The following is a 13942-nucleotide window of genomic DNA, read 5'->3' as shown; positions in this document are numbered from 1 at the left end:
TCTTATTTCCCTCTGGCTTTCCTCCTGCATATGTTTGGCTACTCTGACTGTTGCTGTGTAGAGCCCATTTCACTGAACGACAGTACAATACATGAATGATGAGTTGTGTCCCTGGGTTCTGGGAAGTTAAGTCCTCAGGTTGTCATTTTGTCAGCAGAAGCCCTGTCAGGTGACGACAGACCCTTTGGAGACATTAGTGAGTAATGGCTGGTCAAAACCTCGACAATGGTTTAAGGCAAGTCTGCCTTGTGCTTTTCAACAAGGTCTTTTGACAACAATAGCAAATAAATTAATTCCTTTTTAGAGGTCCACTATTCAGGTTTTTTTTTGTGGGAAGAGTCGATTTTCCTTTTGTGTACATGTACTGACTTAACTATAAGATTTTTTTTAATGTATCCTAATCCTCGATTCTTGTTCCAGCATACACCCAGATCCAGCCCCACTCCCTGGTCCAGCAGCACAAACAGCAGCAGTTTGTGATCCAGCAGACCCAGGCTTCCCAGAGGACCCAGGGCCAGCTACTGCAAACTGCCTCCATCCAGCCACACCTGCAGACTACCTCTCTGGTCCCCCATTCCCCCAGCCAGCCAGGCCCTATCCCTGTGCTGCCCAAACCCACCTCTCACCACCCACCCACTACACCCAGTCAGCAGGCAACCATCTTTCACTCCACCATCAGCCCACATGCTCTCCACTCCAACCTGAGCCAAGCCAAAGCCCAGCCAGTACAACTCACAGCCATTAACCTCCAGATACAACCAGCGCCCTCACAGGTTAGTACACAGCAGTCACAACAAGAATTATGGAAATGGGAGAGGATTACTCTGTAACAATGTGTCAGTAAGCCTAAAATATATCAATAATCTCTTGTCATTAGTCAAATATGTTTCACTAAACTCTCTCTCCCTTCTCTCTATATTCTATTACGTACTCTCAGGCTTCCCGATTGGTCCAGGACAGTAAAGGGCAGGACAAGCCCACGTCATTGGTGGTCAGAGAGCGCTGCCCAACTACCAGAGTACAGCAGCAGTGTACCCCATCTGCCCAGTCTCCACCACAAGCCACCAAGCCAACAGAGCAGCCAAAGACTGACCCAGTCACACCCATCAGCCAACCACAAGGTAGCAGGACATTTGGTTTTAATGATTTATGTTAACAAGCTTGTATCACCCCATCTCTTAGTTCTATTGCCTAGAGGCAGGACTGGGGGTGGTATATTGTTGTCATATCATATTTAGAACCAATTACAACTTTGGAAAGCCAGATCAAACATAAGCCGCTCTGCCATGTACTGCTCTCCAGGGGCCTAATTTATCAAAGGTGTGTGCACAAGAAAGACTCTTTCAACCTTGCGTGTGCCAGTTTTCCCGCAGGTTGGTATTTATCCATTTAGAACTTGACGGGAAAGTGTGCATATCTCACCTACAGCTCAGACCAATGCGTACGCACAACTTCTAGTGGTTGATCAATTCTATTGCAAGAAAATATTGTTCTTCTGGGGAAATTTTTGTTTGATGCAAAGGAATTATAATGGTAGGCTAATAAAGTCTTTTGAAACGTAATGATAAAGCCGATGCATTTGATGTTGGTAAGGAGATCACATGGCAGTATACAGCCTAATATGGTTCTTTGACTTTTATTGTATAGGCCTATAGGTCATAATAATATTTTCTAACATGACTGGTTTATTCCCGCTACACATCAATTATTAGCCTACCATTTATCCATCGCTCATTCAATAGATGTCGTGAGGTGCGTACTGGCATCAGAGAAGTCAGGCGCAGGAGAGCGAAAACTGATTTACAACGGTGTCGTTTAATATGCATAAACCACCGTTAACCTCTTTGGGATAGGGGGCAGCATTTTCACTTTTGGATGAATAGCGTGCCCAGAGTGAACTGCCTCCTACTCAGTTCCAGATGCTAATATATGCATATTATTATTAGTATTGGATAGAAAACACCCCGAAGTTTCTAAAACTATTTGAATGATGTCTGTGAGTATAACAGAACTCATATGGCAGGCAAAAACCCAAACAGGAAGTGGGAAATCTGAGGTTTGTAGTTTTTGAACTCAGCCCCTATCGAATACATATACACATATGGGTTATTTTGCACTTCATAAGGCTTCCACTAGATGTCAACCGTCTTTAGAACATTGTTTCAGGCTTCTACTGTGAGGTGGGAGCAAATGAGAGCTGTTTGACTAAGGGGTCTGGCAGCAGCCTCGTTCTCAGTCACGCGTTCACATGAGAGGTATCTCTAGTTTCGTTGCTTTTCTACAGACAATGGAATTCTCCGGATGGAACATTATTGAACATTTATGATAAAAACATCCTAAAGATTATGCATAGAATCAGTTTGACATGTTTCTCCGACCTGTAACATAACTTTTTGAACTTTTCATCCGACGACCTGAACAAGCGTTTGGATTTGTTTACCAAACGCCCTAACAAAAGAAGCTATTTGGACATAAATTATGGACATTATCGAACAAAACAAACATTTTATGGTGGAACTGCGGTTCCTGGGAGTGCATTCCGATGAAGATCATCAAAGTTAAGTGAATATTTATAATGCTATTTTTGACTAATGTTGACTGCGCAACATGGCGGATATTTCTTTTGGCTGGTTTGGGCTCTGAGAGCCGTACTCAGATTATGCTTTTTTCGTAAAGCTTTTTTTAAATCTGACACAGCGGTTGCATTAAGGAGAAGTGTATCTAAAGTTCCATGCATAACACTTGAATTTTCAAAAACATTTATAATGAGTATTTCTGTGAACTCATGTGGCTTTCTGCACAATTACCGCATGTTTTAGAACTACTGAACGTAACGCGCCAATGTAAAATTACATTTTTTGATATAAATATGCATTTTATCGAACAAAACATACATGTATTGTGTAACATGAAGTCCTATGTGTATCAAGATCATCAAAGGTTAGTGATTTAATTTTATCTCTATTTGTGCTTTTTGTGACTCCTCTCTTTGGCTGGAAAAATGGCTGGGTTTTTCTGTGGCTTGGTGGTGACCTAACATAATTGTTTGTGTAGCTTTCTCTGTAAAGCATTTTTTAAATCAGACACTGTGGCTGGATTAATGATAATTTTATCTTTAAGATGGTGCCTAATACTTGTATCTTTGAGAAATTTGATTTATGAAATTTCTGTTGTTTTGTATTTGGTGCCCTGCAATTTCATTGGCTGTTGGCGAAGGGTTCAGTCCTAGACAGGTTAACAGAACAATACAATAAATGGGTCAAACAAAACCCGGTAAATACCAGCATACCGTGCATAAGCACTACAAGAAACAATTACCGACAAGGACATGAGGGGGAACAGAGGGTTAAATACACAACATGTAATTGATGGAATTGGAACCAGGTGTGATGGAAGACAAAACCAATGGAAAATTAAAAGTGTATCAGCGATGGCTAGAAGGTCGGTGACTCCGAACGCCGCCCGAACAAGGAGAGGGACCAACTTTGGCAGAAGTTGTGACAGTACCCCCTTGACATGCAGCTCCAGCAGCGCGTCGACACCAGCCTCGGGGACGACTCGGAGGGCGAGGCGCAGGGCGATCCGGGCGAAGACGGTGGAACTCCTGCAGCATTAAAGGGTCCAACACGTTCTCGCCCGGAACCCAGCACCTCTCCTCCGGACCGTACCCCTCCCACTCCACGAGATCCTGAAGGCCCCTCGCCCGACGCCTCGAATCCAGTATGGAGCGGACGGAGTACGCCGGGCCCCCCCTCCCGATGTCTAGAGGGGGCAGAGAAAGCTCCCGCACCTCAGACTCTTGGAGCGGGCCAGCCTGAGGAGAGACTGAGGAGAGACACATGGAACGAGGGGTTAATACGGTAATTGGTTGGAAGCTATAACCTATAACAAACCTTGTTCACTCTCCTCAGGACTTTAAATGGCCCCACAAACCACGGACAGGGCAGGGCAGGAGGAGGGGCAGGTTTCAGCAGGCGTCACGGCCTGCTGAAGGTGAACACGGACAGCTTCCCATATCTCCTCCACGCACCTGAACCAGTCGTCCACCGCAGGAACCTCGATCTGACTCTGATGCCAAGGTGCCAGAACCGGCTGGTACCCCAGTACGCACTGGAAGGGAGAGAGGTTAGTGGAGGAGTGGCGAAGCGAGTTCTGTGCCATCTCGGCCCAGGACACGAACACCGCCCACTCCCCCGGCCGGTCCTGGCAATAGGACCGCAGAATCCTGCCCACATCCTGGTTCGTTCTCTCCACCTGCCCATTACTCTCGGGGTGAAACCCTGAAGCAAGGCTGATCGAGACCCCCAGATGTTCCATGAACGCTTTCCAGACCCTAGACGTGAACTGGGGACCTTGATCAGACACTATATCCTCAGGCACCCTGTAGTGCCGGAAGACGTGTGTAAACAAGGCCTCCACAGTCTGTAGGGCCGTAGGGAGACCGGGTAGAGGGAGGAGACGACAGGACTTCGAGAAACGATCCACAATGACCAGAATCGCGGTGTTTCCTGTGAGGGTGGCAGATCAGTCAGAAAATCTACCGACAGGTACGACCAAGGCCACTGTGGAACGGGTAAGTGGTGTAGCTTACCTCTGGGCAGGTGCCTAGGAGCCTTACACTGGGCACACACCAAACAGGAGAAACATAAACCCTCACGTCCTTAGCCAAGGTATGCCACCAGTACCTCACACTCAAATAGCTCACTGTCCGACCGATCCCAGGATGACCAGAGGGTGACATGTAAATCGACTGGTAGCCTATTTAAAATATTTGATGGTATGGGTAGGCTACAGTATTGCTGTGTGGTAGGCTGTGATGTAGCTCTCCTATTTAAACTCAGAGCCTATACCAAGACAGGAGATAAAACTGTTGATTTCACAAAATATTGAACCATAATTTGAATTTTGCATAGAAGCATTTAGCATTTAGTCTACTTTTAAATTGTTCAAGTAGACAATCTTGCGTAATGCTCACCCAGTGTTTGTTTGGGACTCGCTGTATAAGCAACAGGCATTTTTAGTCAGAAAAAGTCCCAGTAAACATTCTGCCCACACCTCTACAGAAATGTGATCAAATTTGCCTTTGTACTTTCTTTTAGAAACTGACATGGCCCAGTTCCAACATTTCCGAATCATACAGCAAATGAGGGCATTTTTGTTACCATAAAAGGGGAATGGAGGGAGTTTTCCAGCCGGGGTTGTAGCGCTTGTTCACGACTCTGATTTATCAATGAAAAAATATTTATACAGTACCAGTCAAAACTTTGGACACCTACTCATTCTACATTGTATAATAATAGTGAAGACATCAAAACAATTAAATAACACATGGAATATTTTATTTCACCTTTATTTAACCAGGTAAGCTAGTTGAGAACAAGTTCTCATTTACAACTGTGACCTGGCCAAGATAAAGCAAAGCAGTGCGACAGAAACAACAACCCAGTTACACATGGAATAAACAAGCATACAGTCGATAACACAATAGGAAAAAAAGAAAGTCTATGTGCAGATGGCATGAGGTAAGGCAATAAATAGGCTATAGTAGCAAAGTAATTACAATTTAGCAGATTAACACTGAAGTGATAGATGAGCAGATGATGGTGTGTAAGTAGTGATACTGGTGTGCAAAAGAGCAGCAAAGTAAATAAAAACAATGGGGATGAGGTAGGTAGATTGGGTGGGATATTTACAGATGGACTATGTACAGCTGCAGCGATCGGTTAGCTGCTCAGATGGCTGATGTTTAAAATTTGTGAGGGAAATGTAAGTCTCCTGCTTCAGCGATTTTTACAATTTGTTCCAGTCACAGGCAGCAGAGAACTGGAAGGAAAAGCCGGCCAAAGGAGGTGTTGGCTTTGGGGATGACCAGTGAGGTATACCTGCTGGAGCGCGTGCTACGGGTGGGTGTTGTTATCGTGACCAGTGACCTGAGATAAGGCAGAGCTTTACCTAGCATAGACTTATAGATGACCTGGAGCCAGCGGGTCTGGCGACGAATATGTAGCGAGGGCCAGACGACTAGAGCATACAGGTCACAGTGGTTGGTGTTATAAGGCGCTATGGTAACAAAACAGATGGCACTGTGATAGACTACATCCAATTTGCTGAGTAGAGTATTGGAAGCTATTTTGTAGATGACATCGCCGAAGTCTAGGATCGGTAGGATAGTCAGTTTTACTAGGGTAAGTTTGGCGGCATGAGTGAAGGCGGCTTTGTTGCGAAATAGAAAGCCGATTCTAGTTTAGATTCTTGATTGGAGATTTTTGATATGAGTGTGGAAGGAGAGTGTACAGTCTAGCCAGAAACCTAGGTATTTGTAGTTGTCCAAGTATTCTAGATCAGAACAGTCCAGAGTAGTGATCCTAGTCGGGCGGGCGGGTGCGAACAGTTGAAAAGCATGCATTTGGTTTTGCTAATGTTTATGAGCAGTTGGAGGTCACAGAAGGAGTGTTGTATGGCATTGAAGCTTGTTTGGAGGTTTGTTAGCACAGTGTCCAAAGAAGGGCCAGATGTATACGGACAAACAAGCTAAGCGTCAGTATAGAGACAAAGTAGAATCACAATTCAATGGCTCAGTTCAATGGCTCAGACACGAGAGGTATGTGGCAGGGTCTACAGTCAATCACGGATTACAAAAGGAAAACCAGCCCCGTCACGGACCAGGATGTCTTGCTCCCAGGCAGACTAAATAACTTTTTTTTGAGGACAATACAGTGCCACTGACACGGCCCGCAACCAAAACATGCGGACTCTCCTTCACTGAAGTGATTAAAACATTTAAACGTGTTAACCCTCGCAAGGCTGCAGGCCCAGACGGCATCCCCAGCCGCGCCCTCAGAGCATGCGCAGACCAGCTGGCTGGTGTGTTTACGGACATATTCAATCAATCCTTATTCCAGTCTGCTGTTCCCACATGCTTCAAGAGGGCCACCATTGTTCCTGTTCCCAAGAAAGCTAAGGTAACTGAGCTAAACGACTACCGCCCCTTAGCACTCACTTCCGTCATCATGAAGTGCTTTGAGAGACTCCAACTCAATCATCAAGGTTGCGGACGACACTACAGTGGTAGGCTTGATTACCAACAACGATGAGACGGCCTACAGGGAGGAGGTGAGGGCCCTTGGAGTGTGGTGTCAAGAAAATAACCTCACACTCAACGTCAACAAAACTAAGGAGATGATTGTGGACTTCAGGAAACAGCAGAGGGAACACCCCCCTATCCACATCGATGGGACAGTAGTGGAGAGAGTAGTAAGTTTTAAGTTCCTCGGCGTACACATCACAGACAAACTGAATTGGTCCACCCACACAGACAGCATCGTGAAGAAGGCGCAGCAGCGCCTCTTCAACCTCAGGAGGCTGAAGAAATTCAGCTTGTCACCAAAAGCACTCACAAACTTCTACAGATGCACAATCGAGAGCATCCTGTCGGGCTGTATCACCGCCTGGTACGGCAACTGCTCCGCCCACAACCGTAAGGCTCTCCAGAGGGTAGTGAGGTCTGCACAATGAATCACCGGGGGCAAACTACCTGCCCTCCAGGACACCTACACCACCCGATGTCACAGGAAGGCCATAAAGATCATCAAGGACAACAACCACCTGAGCCACTGCCTGTTCACCCCCCTAGCATCCAGAAGGCGAGGTCAGTACAGGTGCATCAAAGCTGGGACCGAGAAACTGAAAAACAGCTTCTATCTCAAGGCCATCAGACTGTTAAATAGCCACCACTAACATTGAGTGGCTGCTGCTAACACACTGACTCAACTCCAGCCACTTTAATAATGGGAATTGATGGGAATTTATGTCAAATATATCACTAGCCACTTTAAACAATGCTACTTAATATAATGTTTACATACCCTACATTATTCTTCTCATATGTATACGTATATACTGTACTCTATATCATCTACTGCATCTTTATGTAATACATGTATCACTAGCCACTTTAAACTTTGCCACTTTGTTTACATACCCTACATTACTCATCTCATATGTATATACTGTACTCGATACCATCTACTGCATCTTGCCTATGCCGCTCTGTACCATCACTCATTCATATATCTTTATGTACATATTCTTTATCCCTTTACACTTGTGTGTATAAGGTAGTAGTTTTGGAATTGTCAGTTAGATTACTCGTTGGTTATTACTGCATTGTCGGAACTAGAAGCACAAGCATTTCGCTACACTCGCATTAACATCTGCTAACCATGTGTATGTGACAAATAAATTTGATTTGATTTTTTTTTTTGTCATCTGCGTAGAGGTGGATCAGGGAATCACCCGCAGCAAGAGCGACATCGTTGATATATACACAGAGAAAAGAGTCGGCCCGAGAATTTAACCCTGTGGTACCCCCATAGAGACTGCCAGAGGTACGGACAACAGGCCCTCCAATTTGACACACTGAACTCTATCTGCAAAGTAGTTGGTGAACCAGGCAAGGCAGTCATTTGAGAAACCAAGGCTATTGAGTCTGCCGATAAGAGTGCGGTGATTGACAGAGTCGAAGCCTTGGCCAGGTCTATGAAGATGGCTGCACAGTACTGTCTTTTATCGATGGCAGTTATGATATCGTTTAGGACCTTGAGCGGGGCTGAGGTACACCCGTGACCAGCTCGGAAACCAGATTGCACAGCGGAGAAGGTACGGTGGGATTCAAAATGGTCCGTGATCTGTTTATTAACTTGAGCTTTCAACGACTTTAGAAAGGCAGGGCAGGATGGATATAGGTCTGTAACAGTTTGGGTCTAGAGTGTCACCCCCTTTGAAGACAGTGATGACCGCGGCAGCTTTCCAATATTTAGGGATCTCGGACAAAACGAAAGAGGTTGAACAGACTGGTAATAGGGGTTGCAACAATGGCGGCAGATAATTTTAGAAAAAGAGGGTCCAGATTGTCTAGCCCAGCTGATTTGTACGGGTCCAGGTTTTGCAGCTCTTTCAGAACATCTGCTATCTGGATTTGGGTGAAGGGGAGCTGGGGAGGCTCGGGCAAGTAGCTGCGAGGGGTGCGGAGCTGTTGGTTGGGGTAGCCATGAGGAAAGCGTGGCCAGCTGTAGAGATGCTTATCGAAATGTTTTGATTATCATGGATTTATCGTAATGACTGTGTCACCTAGCTCAGTGCAGTGGGCAGCTGGGAGGAGGTGCTCTTGTTCTCCATTGACTTTAGTGTCCCAAAACTTTTTGGGGTTAGAACTACAGGATGCAAATTTATTGCTTTCCTGACTGACTGTGTGTATCGGTTCCTGACTTCCCTGAACAGTTGCATATTTCGGGGACTATTTGATGCCATTGCAGTCCACCACAGGACGTTTTTGTGCTGGTCAAGGGCAGTCAGGTCTCTAGTGAACCAAGGGCTATATCTCTTCTTAGTTTTACATTTTTTGAAAGGCATGCTTATTTAAAATGGTGAGGAAATTACTTTTAATGAACAACCAGGCATCCTCTACTGACTGGGTGAGGTCATTATCCTTCCAGGATACCTGGGCAAGGTCGATTAGAAATTCCTGCTCGCAGAAGTGTTTTAGGGAGCGTTTGACAGTGATGAGGGGTTGTCGTTTGACCGCGGACCCATAGCGGATGCAGGCAATGAGGCAGTGATCGCTGAGATCCTGATTAAAAACAGCAGAGGTGTATTTGGAGGGTGAGTTGGTCAGGATAATATCTATGAGGGTGCCCATGTTTACGGATTTAGGGTTGTACCTGGTGGTTTCCTTGATAATTTGTGTCAGATTGAGGGCATATATCTTAGATTGTAGGACTGCTGGGGTATTAAGCATATCCCAGTTTGTCACCTAACAGAACGAACTCTGAAGATAGATTGGGGGGCAGTCAATTCACATATGGTGTCCAGGGCACAGCTGGGAGCTGAGGGGGTCTATAACAGGCGGGAACAGTGAGACTTATTTCTGGAGAGATTAATTTTAAACATTAGAAGCTTGACCTGTTTGGGCATAGCCCTGGAAAGTATGACAGAACTTTGCAAGCTATCTCTGCAGTAGATTGCAACTCCTCCCCCTTTGGCAGTTCTATCTTGATGGAAAATGTTGTAGTAGGGGATGGAAATCTCAGAATTGTTGGTGGCCTTCCTAAGCCAGGATTCAGAAACGGCAAGGACATCAGGGCTGGCGGAGTGTACTAAAGCAGTGAGTAAAACACATTTAGGGAGGAAGCTTCTGATGTTAACATGCATGAAACCAAGGCTCTTTCGATTACAAGTTGACAAATGAGAGTGCCTGGGGACACGCAGGGCCTGGGTTAGCCTCCACATCACCCGAGGAACAGAGGAGTAGTAGGATGAGGGTACAGCTAAAGGCTTGCAAAACTGGTCGTCTAGTGCGTTGGGGATAGAGAATAAAAGGAGCAGAATTTCTGGGCGTGGTATAATGGATTCAGGGCATAATGTGAAGACAGGAGTATGGTGGGGTGCAGGTACACGCTGGTTATATTGGGTGAGGTCACCGCATGTGTGGGAGGTGGGACAAAGGTATCTAAGGCATGTACAGTGAGACTAGGGGCTCCGCAGTAAACTAAAACAATGATAAATATCCTAAACAACGGTATACAAGGCATATTGACATTTGAGAGAGACATAAAGCGAGGCATAAAGCAATCACAGGTGTTGATTGGGAGAGACAACGGGTGAGACAACAACCGTTAATCAGGGAAGACAACAGGTAAAATGGTGATGAATGGGCAGAGAGGGTCTGTTAACTACATACAGGGCCTGTGTTCGGGGCTAGTGCCAACAGGTAAACAAAGAGGAGTACCGTGATAGTCCAGCAGGCATCGGCTAAGTAGCCAAGTGATCATAGGGTCCAGTGTACAGCAATAGATGAAACAGGGAAGCCGCTAGGTAGTCGTTACTAAGCTAGCACACGGAAGACACAGTGTTTAAAGTTAGCAGTCCGGGGTAAGTAGAAGCGTCTGCTCCGTCGTCCGGCTAAGGCCGGACAGCTGATGGAATTATGTCTGCGGACCAGTCGTGTTGGTACGGAGGGGCACCGTGTCGACGAAGGGACCGGGCCAGATGGCCAAAGAGGTATTGCAGTTGTGATAATTTTGTTTGGTAGCCGGGAGATGCGCCTGGCTCAGGGCTAGCTTCGGGGCTAGCTAGCTGTGATGATCAATGGTCCAGGGTTTACGGCAGGAATCTGGCGTTGTAGTGGAGAAAAACAGTCCGAGGCTGGCAGGTATTATCCAGGCTAAAAAAAAACGGTTGGTGCCTGAGCAGAGGGTAAAGGCCGCCAGCAGTGTTTTAACAATGACTAAATAGCTAGTAACTTAGCTAATTAGCTGGCTACCTTGTGAGGAAAGTTATTGCTATAGGGTCTAAAAAATAGCGGATCCTTGTCAGATTGAGTGAAGCGGGTTACTGGAAGGTATATTTAATTTTAAAATGGAAAAAGAGATTGAAAAATAAATTGGAATATATACAAAAAAGACAAATGCAAAAAGTAAACGAGAGGACAACAAACCGCATCTGCACTGCTACGCCATCTTGGATTATATGTATAATCGTGCAATAACCAAAAAAGTGTTGCAAGTCAAAATATATTTTAGATTCTTCAAAGTAGCCACCCTTTGCCTTGATGACAGCTTTCCACACTCATACTGTATGTTCCATGGGATAAATCCCAATAATGTTTTGCACCAGAAAATCCTAGAATCTAGACAACATGTAACCGACCGCCTTGATTCGGTCTTATGTAGCAAAATTTGAAAGTTGATAAACCTGTAACTTCACTTTTGAGAAAATGGCCTTGAACGTGTTGGTACCTACTGGAGAGCTCTTCTTTTGTCTACACCCCTTCAGCATCATTCACACCCTTTTAAGTTTTATCCCCCACCAATACTCAGACCATTTTACTCAACCTGGTAGAGCTGGTTAAGTTGTTTTCATGTTATCCAGAGCGTCAGTGACTGTGCTTCTTGCAACAATTTAATTACGCTTTTTCTGCCAACATTTACTGACACCGGTTATATTCAACGGGTGTTGAGTGTTTGTAAATTCACCAGTTATTCTATGCTGTGGCACACAAGATTGCTCTGAAATCGAACACACCGAAATGTTTACTTGCATAGTGGCAAGCTAGCTAAACAATGAACCATAATCACAACTCATGACGTTACTCCCCTGCATGAATCTGCAGGTAGCTAACCAACCAGGTTCAATGTTAGCTAGCTAACATTAGGCTATAACGGGCCAAGCAAATGGTTCTGAGATATGAATAATAAGATCATACAGGTAACGTTAGCTAGCTAATAGTACACTAACTTGAAATGAAACCACTTTCTGTCAAAATTAGAAACGTGTAATATCTGAAAATGTAGCTAGCTAGGCTATCTTACCCATATATATCATGGATGGATGCGTCTCCTGTTGGATGCCATGGTTGCCCTTAGTTTGAAGATGTAATCAGGAGATGGTTGTTTTCTCCATCTCCTTAGCTATCATACTCTAATTCCACTGATTTCAAAACTCGGTCCTCCATAAAGTGTAGAGCAACACTTATGCAGTTTTACTACGTGGTGAAAAAAAATTAAAGCTGTGTTAAACAGGATTACCTAGACATACTGACCAGCTCAAATGGACAGACGCGTGCTATATGGCAGACCAATCCAAACTCGTCTCTCGGCATGTCCAGCCAATCATGACTAGCGGGAAGGTTCCTGCTTTTTCTGTTGCTAAACCAACTATGCTTGTAATTTAACAATTTTATTTTTATATACAGATGGCATACACGTTTGTTATTAAGACACATGAAAGTTCACATGTTTGACAAGGCATTTCTGCCACAAAAACACATTTTGATGAAAAAACACTTAAGTTCAAACGGCTCTCCTGTGACGTAGTGACCCGCGATATAAGCCTAGTTTCCTGAAACGGGTCACACATGCCCTAATTTAGTAAGACATTTACACACAGTTGATAAATTATGCACCAGGTTTGGAGGCAGATCTGTTCTTAATGTTTGTCAGCTGTGCTCGTGGCTTTGGTCAGGGATGAGGAATCTTGTCTGGTTATCCCCAATGGAACCATTGAGGAGCAGTGGACACGGTGTTCCTGTCGGGGAGAGTTAAATGTCAAGTTTGTTATGGACAAAAATATTGTGCTTTAATCTTTTAGTCAAATGGAAAATGTGTTTTATGATGGTAGTAGTCTTAAACTCTCGCTCATTCAAAATGCTGAACATGCAGATCATATTAAAAGGTTCCGTTTTTATTGCTACTGTTCTTGTAAAAGTAAAATATGTAAAGCCACAAGGCTCTTTTTTTTATGACTAGTGCTTGGGTGTGAATGCATAGTCGAGGTGCTCCGCTTGCCACTGAGGTTCAAAATAAACAGACAGTCATCTCTGGTGTCTAAAAATAGAGGCAGGACCTCTGGCTCTCTGCTTGGACCAGATTGCAACACATTCAGAGCCTACTGTGTGGTTGAACATAACCCAAAGTTGCAGAATATAGCCAACTGCTCCTGGTATTTATTATTCTTACTTAAACCATATTTTGTGCAGTATCCTGTAGTATGTTTCCTTATAAAGAGAATGAAGGTTTCTTTTGGTTTGCAATTGTGGAATTTTATGCTACATTGGGTCACAGGACCTGCATTTGTATAAAGACTAAAGAGCGTTTCCTGTGTGTCAGTAGTTGCTCAGATAGACGTGAGCCCTGTGAATTAGCAGGGCTGAGATTATTCACGTGAGAAGAACCAGAAATGTCTGTCAACATAAGTGAAGTGTTTTTATTTTCATGTGTCTAATTGTTAGAGTATAAGTGCAGAGTACATGTCTATGGAGGAAAAAGAGAGGGCGGTACCTTTTTTGAAGTATTTAATTATTCTGCTCTGCCCACCTCTCACCATTGGTGCAGGGCTCGATCGAGCGAGTGTCTCTGTTCTGTATTGCGTGCTTTGTAGTACAGTT

General features: G+C 44.6%; 2 protein-coding genes across 2 annotated transcripts in view; one reads left to right on the top strand and one right to left on the bottom strand.

The window, feature by feature from the left end:
- The window catches only part of LOC115138455 (polyhomeotic-like protein 2), a 52594-nt gene that overhangs the window by 34408 nt on the left and 4244 nt on the right, over positions 1-13942 (top strand). The window contains 2 exon segments of the mRNA XM_029675343.2: positions 421-773; positions 938-1121. Coding sequence (XP_029531203.2) covers positions 421-773; positions 938-1121 — 537 coding nt within the window.
- LOC115138425 (ankyrin repeat and SAM domain-containing protein 1A-like) overlaps positions 12739-13942 on the bottom strand; it is a 71644-nt gene continuing 70440 nt past the window's right edge. Inside the window, exon 11 of the mRNA XM_065000370.1 lies at positions 12739-13083. Coding sequence (XP_064856442.1) covers positions 12985-13083 — 99 coding nt within the window. The 3' untranslated portion in view covers positions 12739-12984. The remainder of the gene's footprint in view (positions 13084-13942) is intronic.

Source organism: Oncorhynchus nerka, linkage group LG2 (genome assembly GCF_034236695.1).
Source record: "Oncorhynchus nerka isolate Pitt River linkage group LG2, Oner_Uvic_2.0, whole genome shotgun sequence".
Classification (NCBI taxonomy): domain Eukaryota; kingdom Metazoa; phylum Chordata; class Actinopteri; order Salmoniformes; family Salmonidae; genus Oncorhynchus; species Oncorhynchus nerka.
This window is presented reverse-complemented; position numbering and strand designations above follow the sequence as displayed.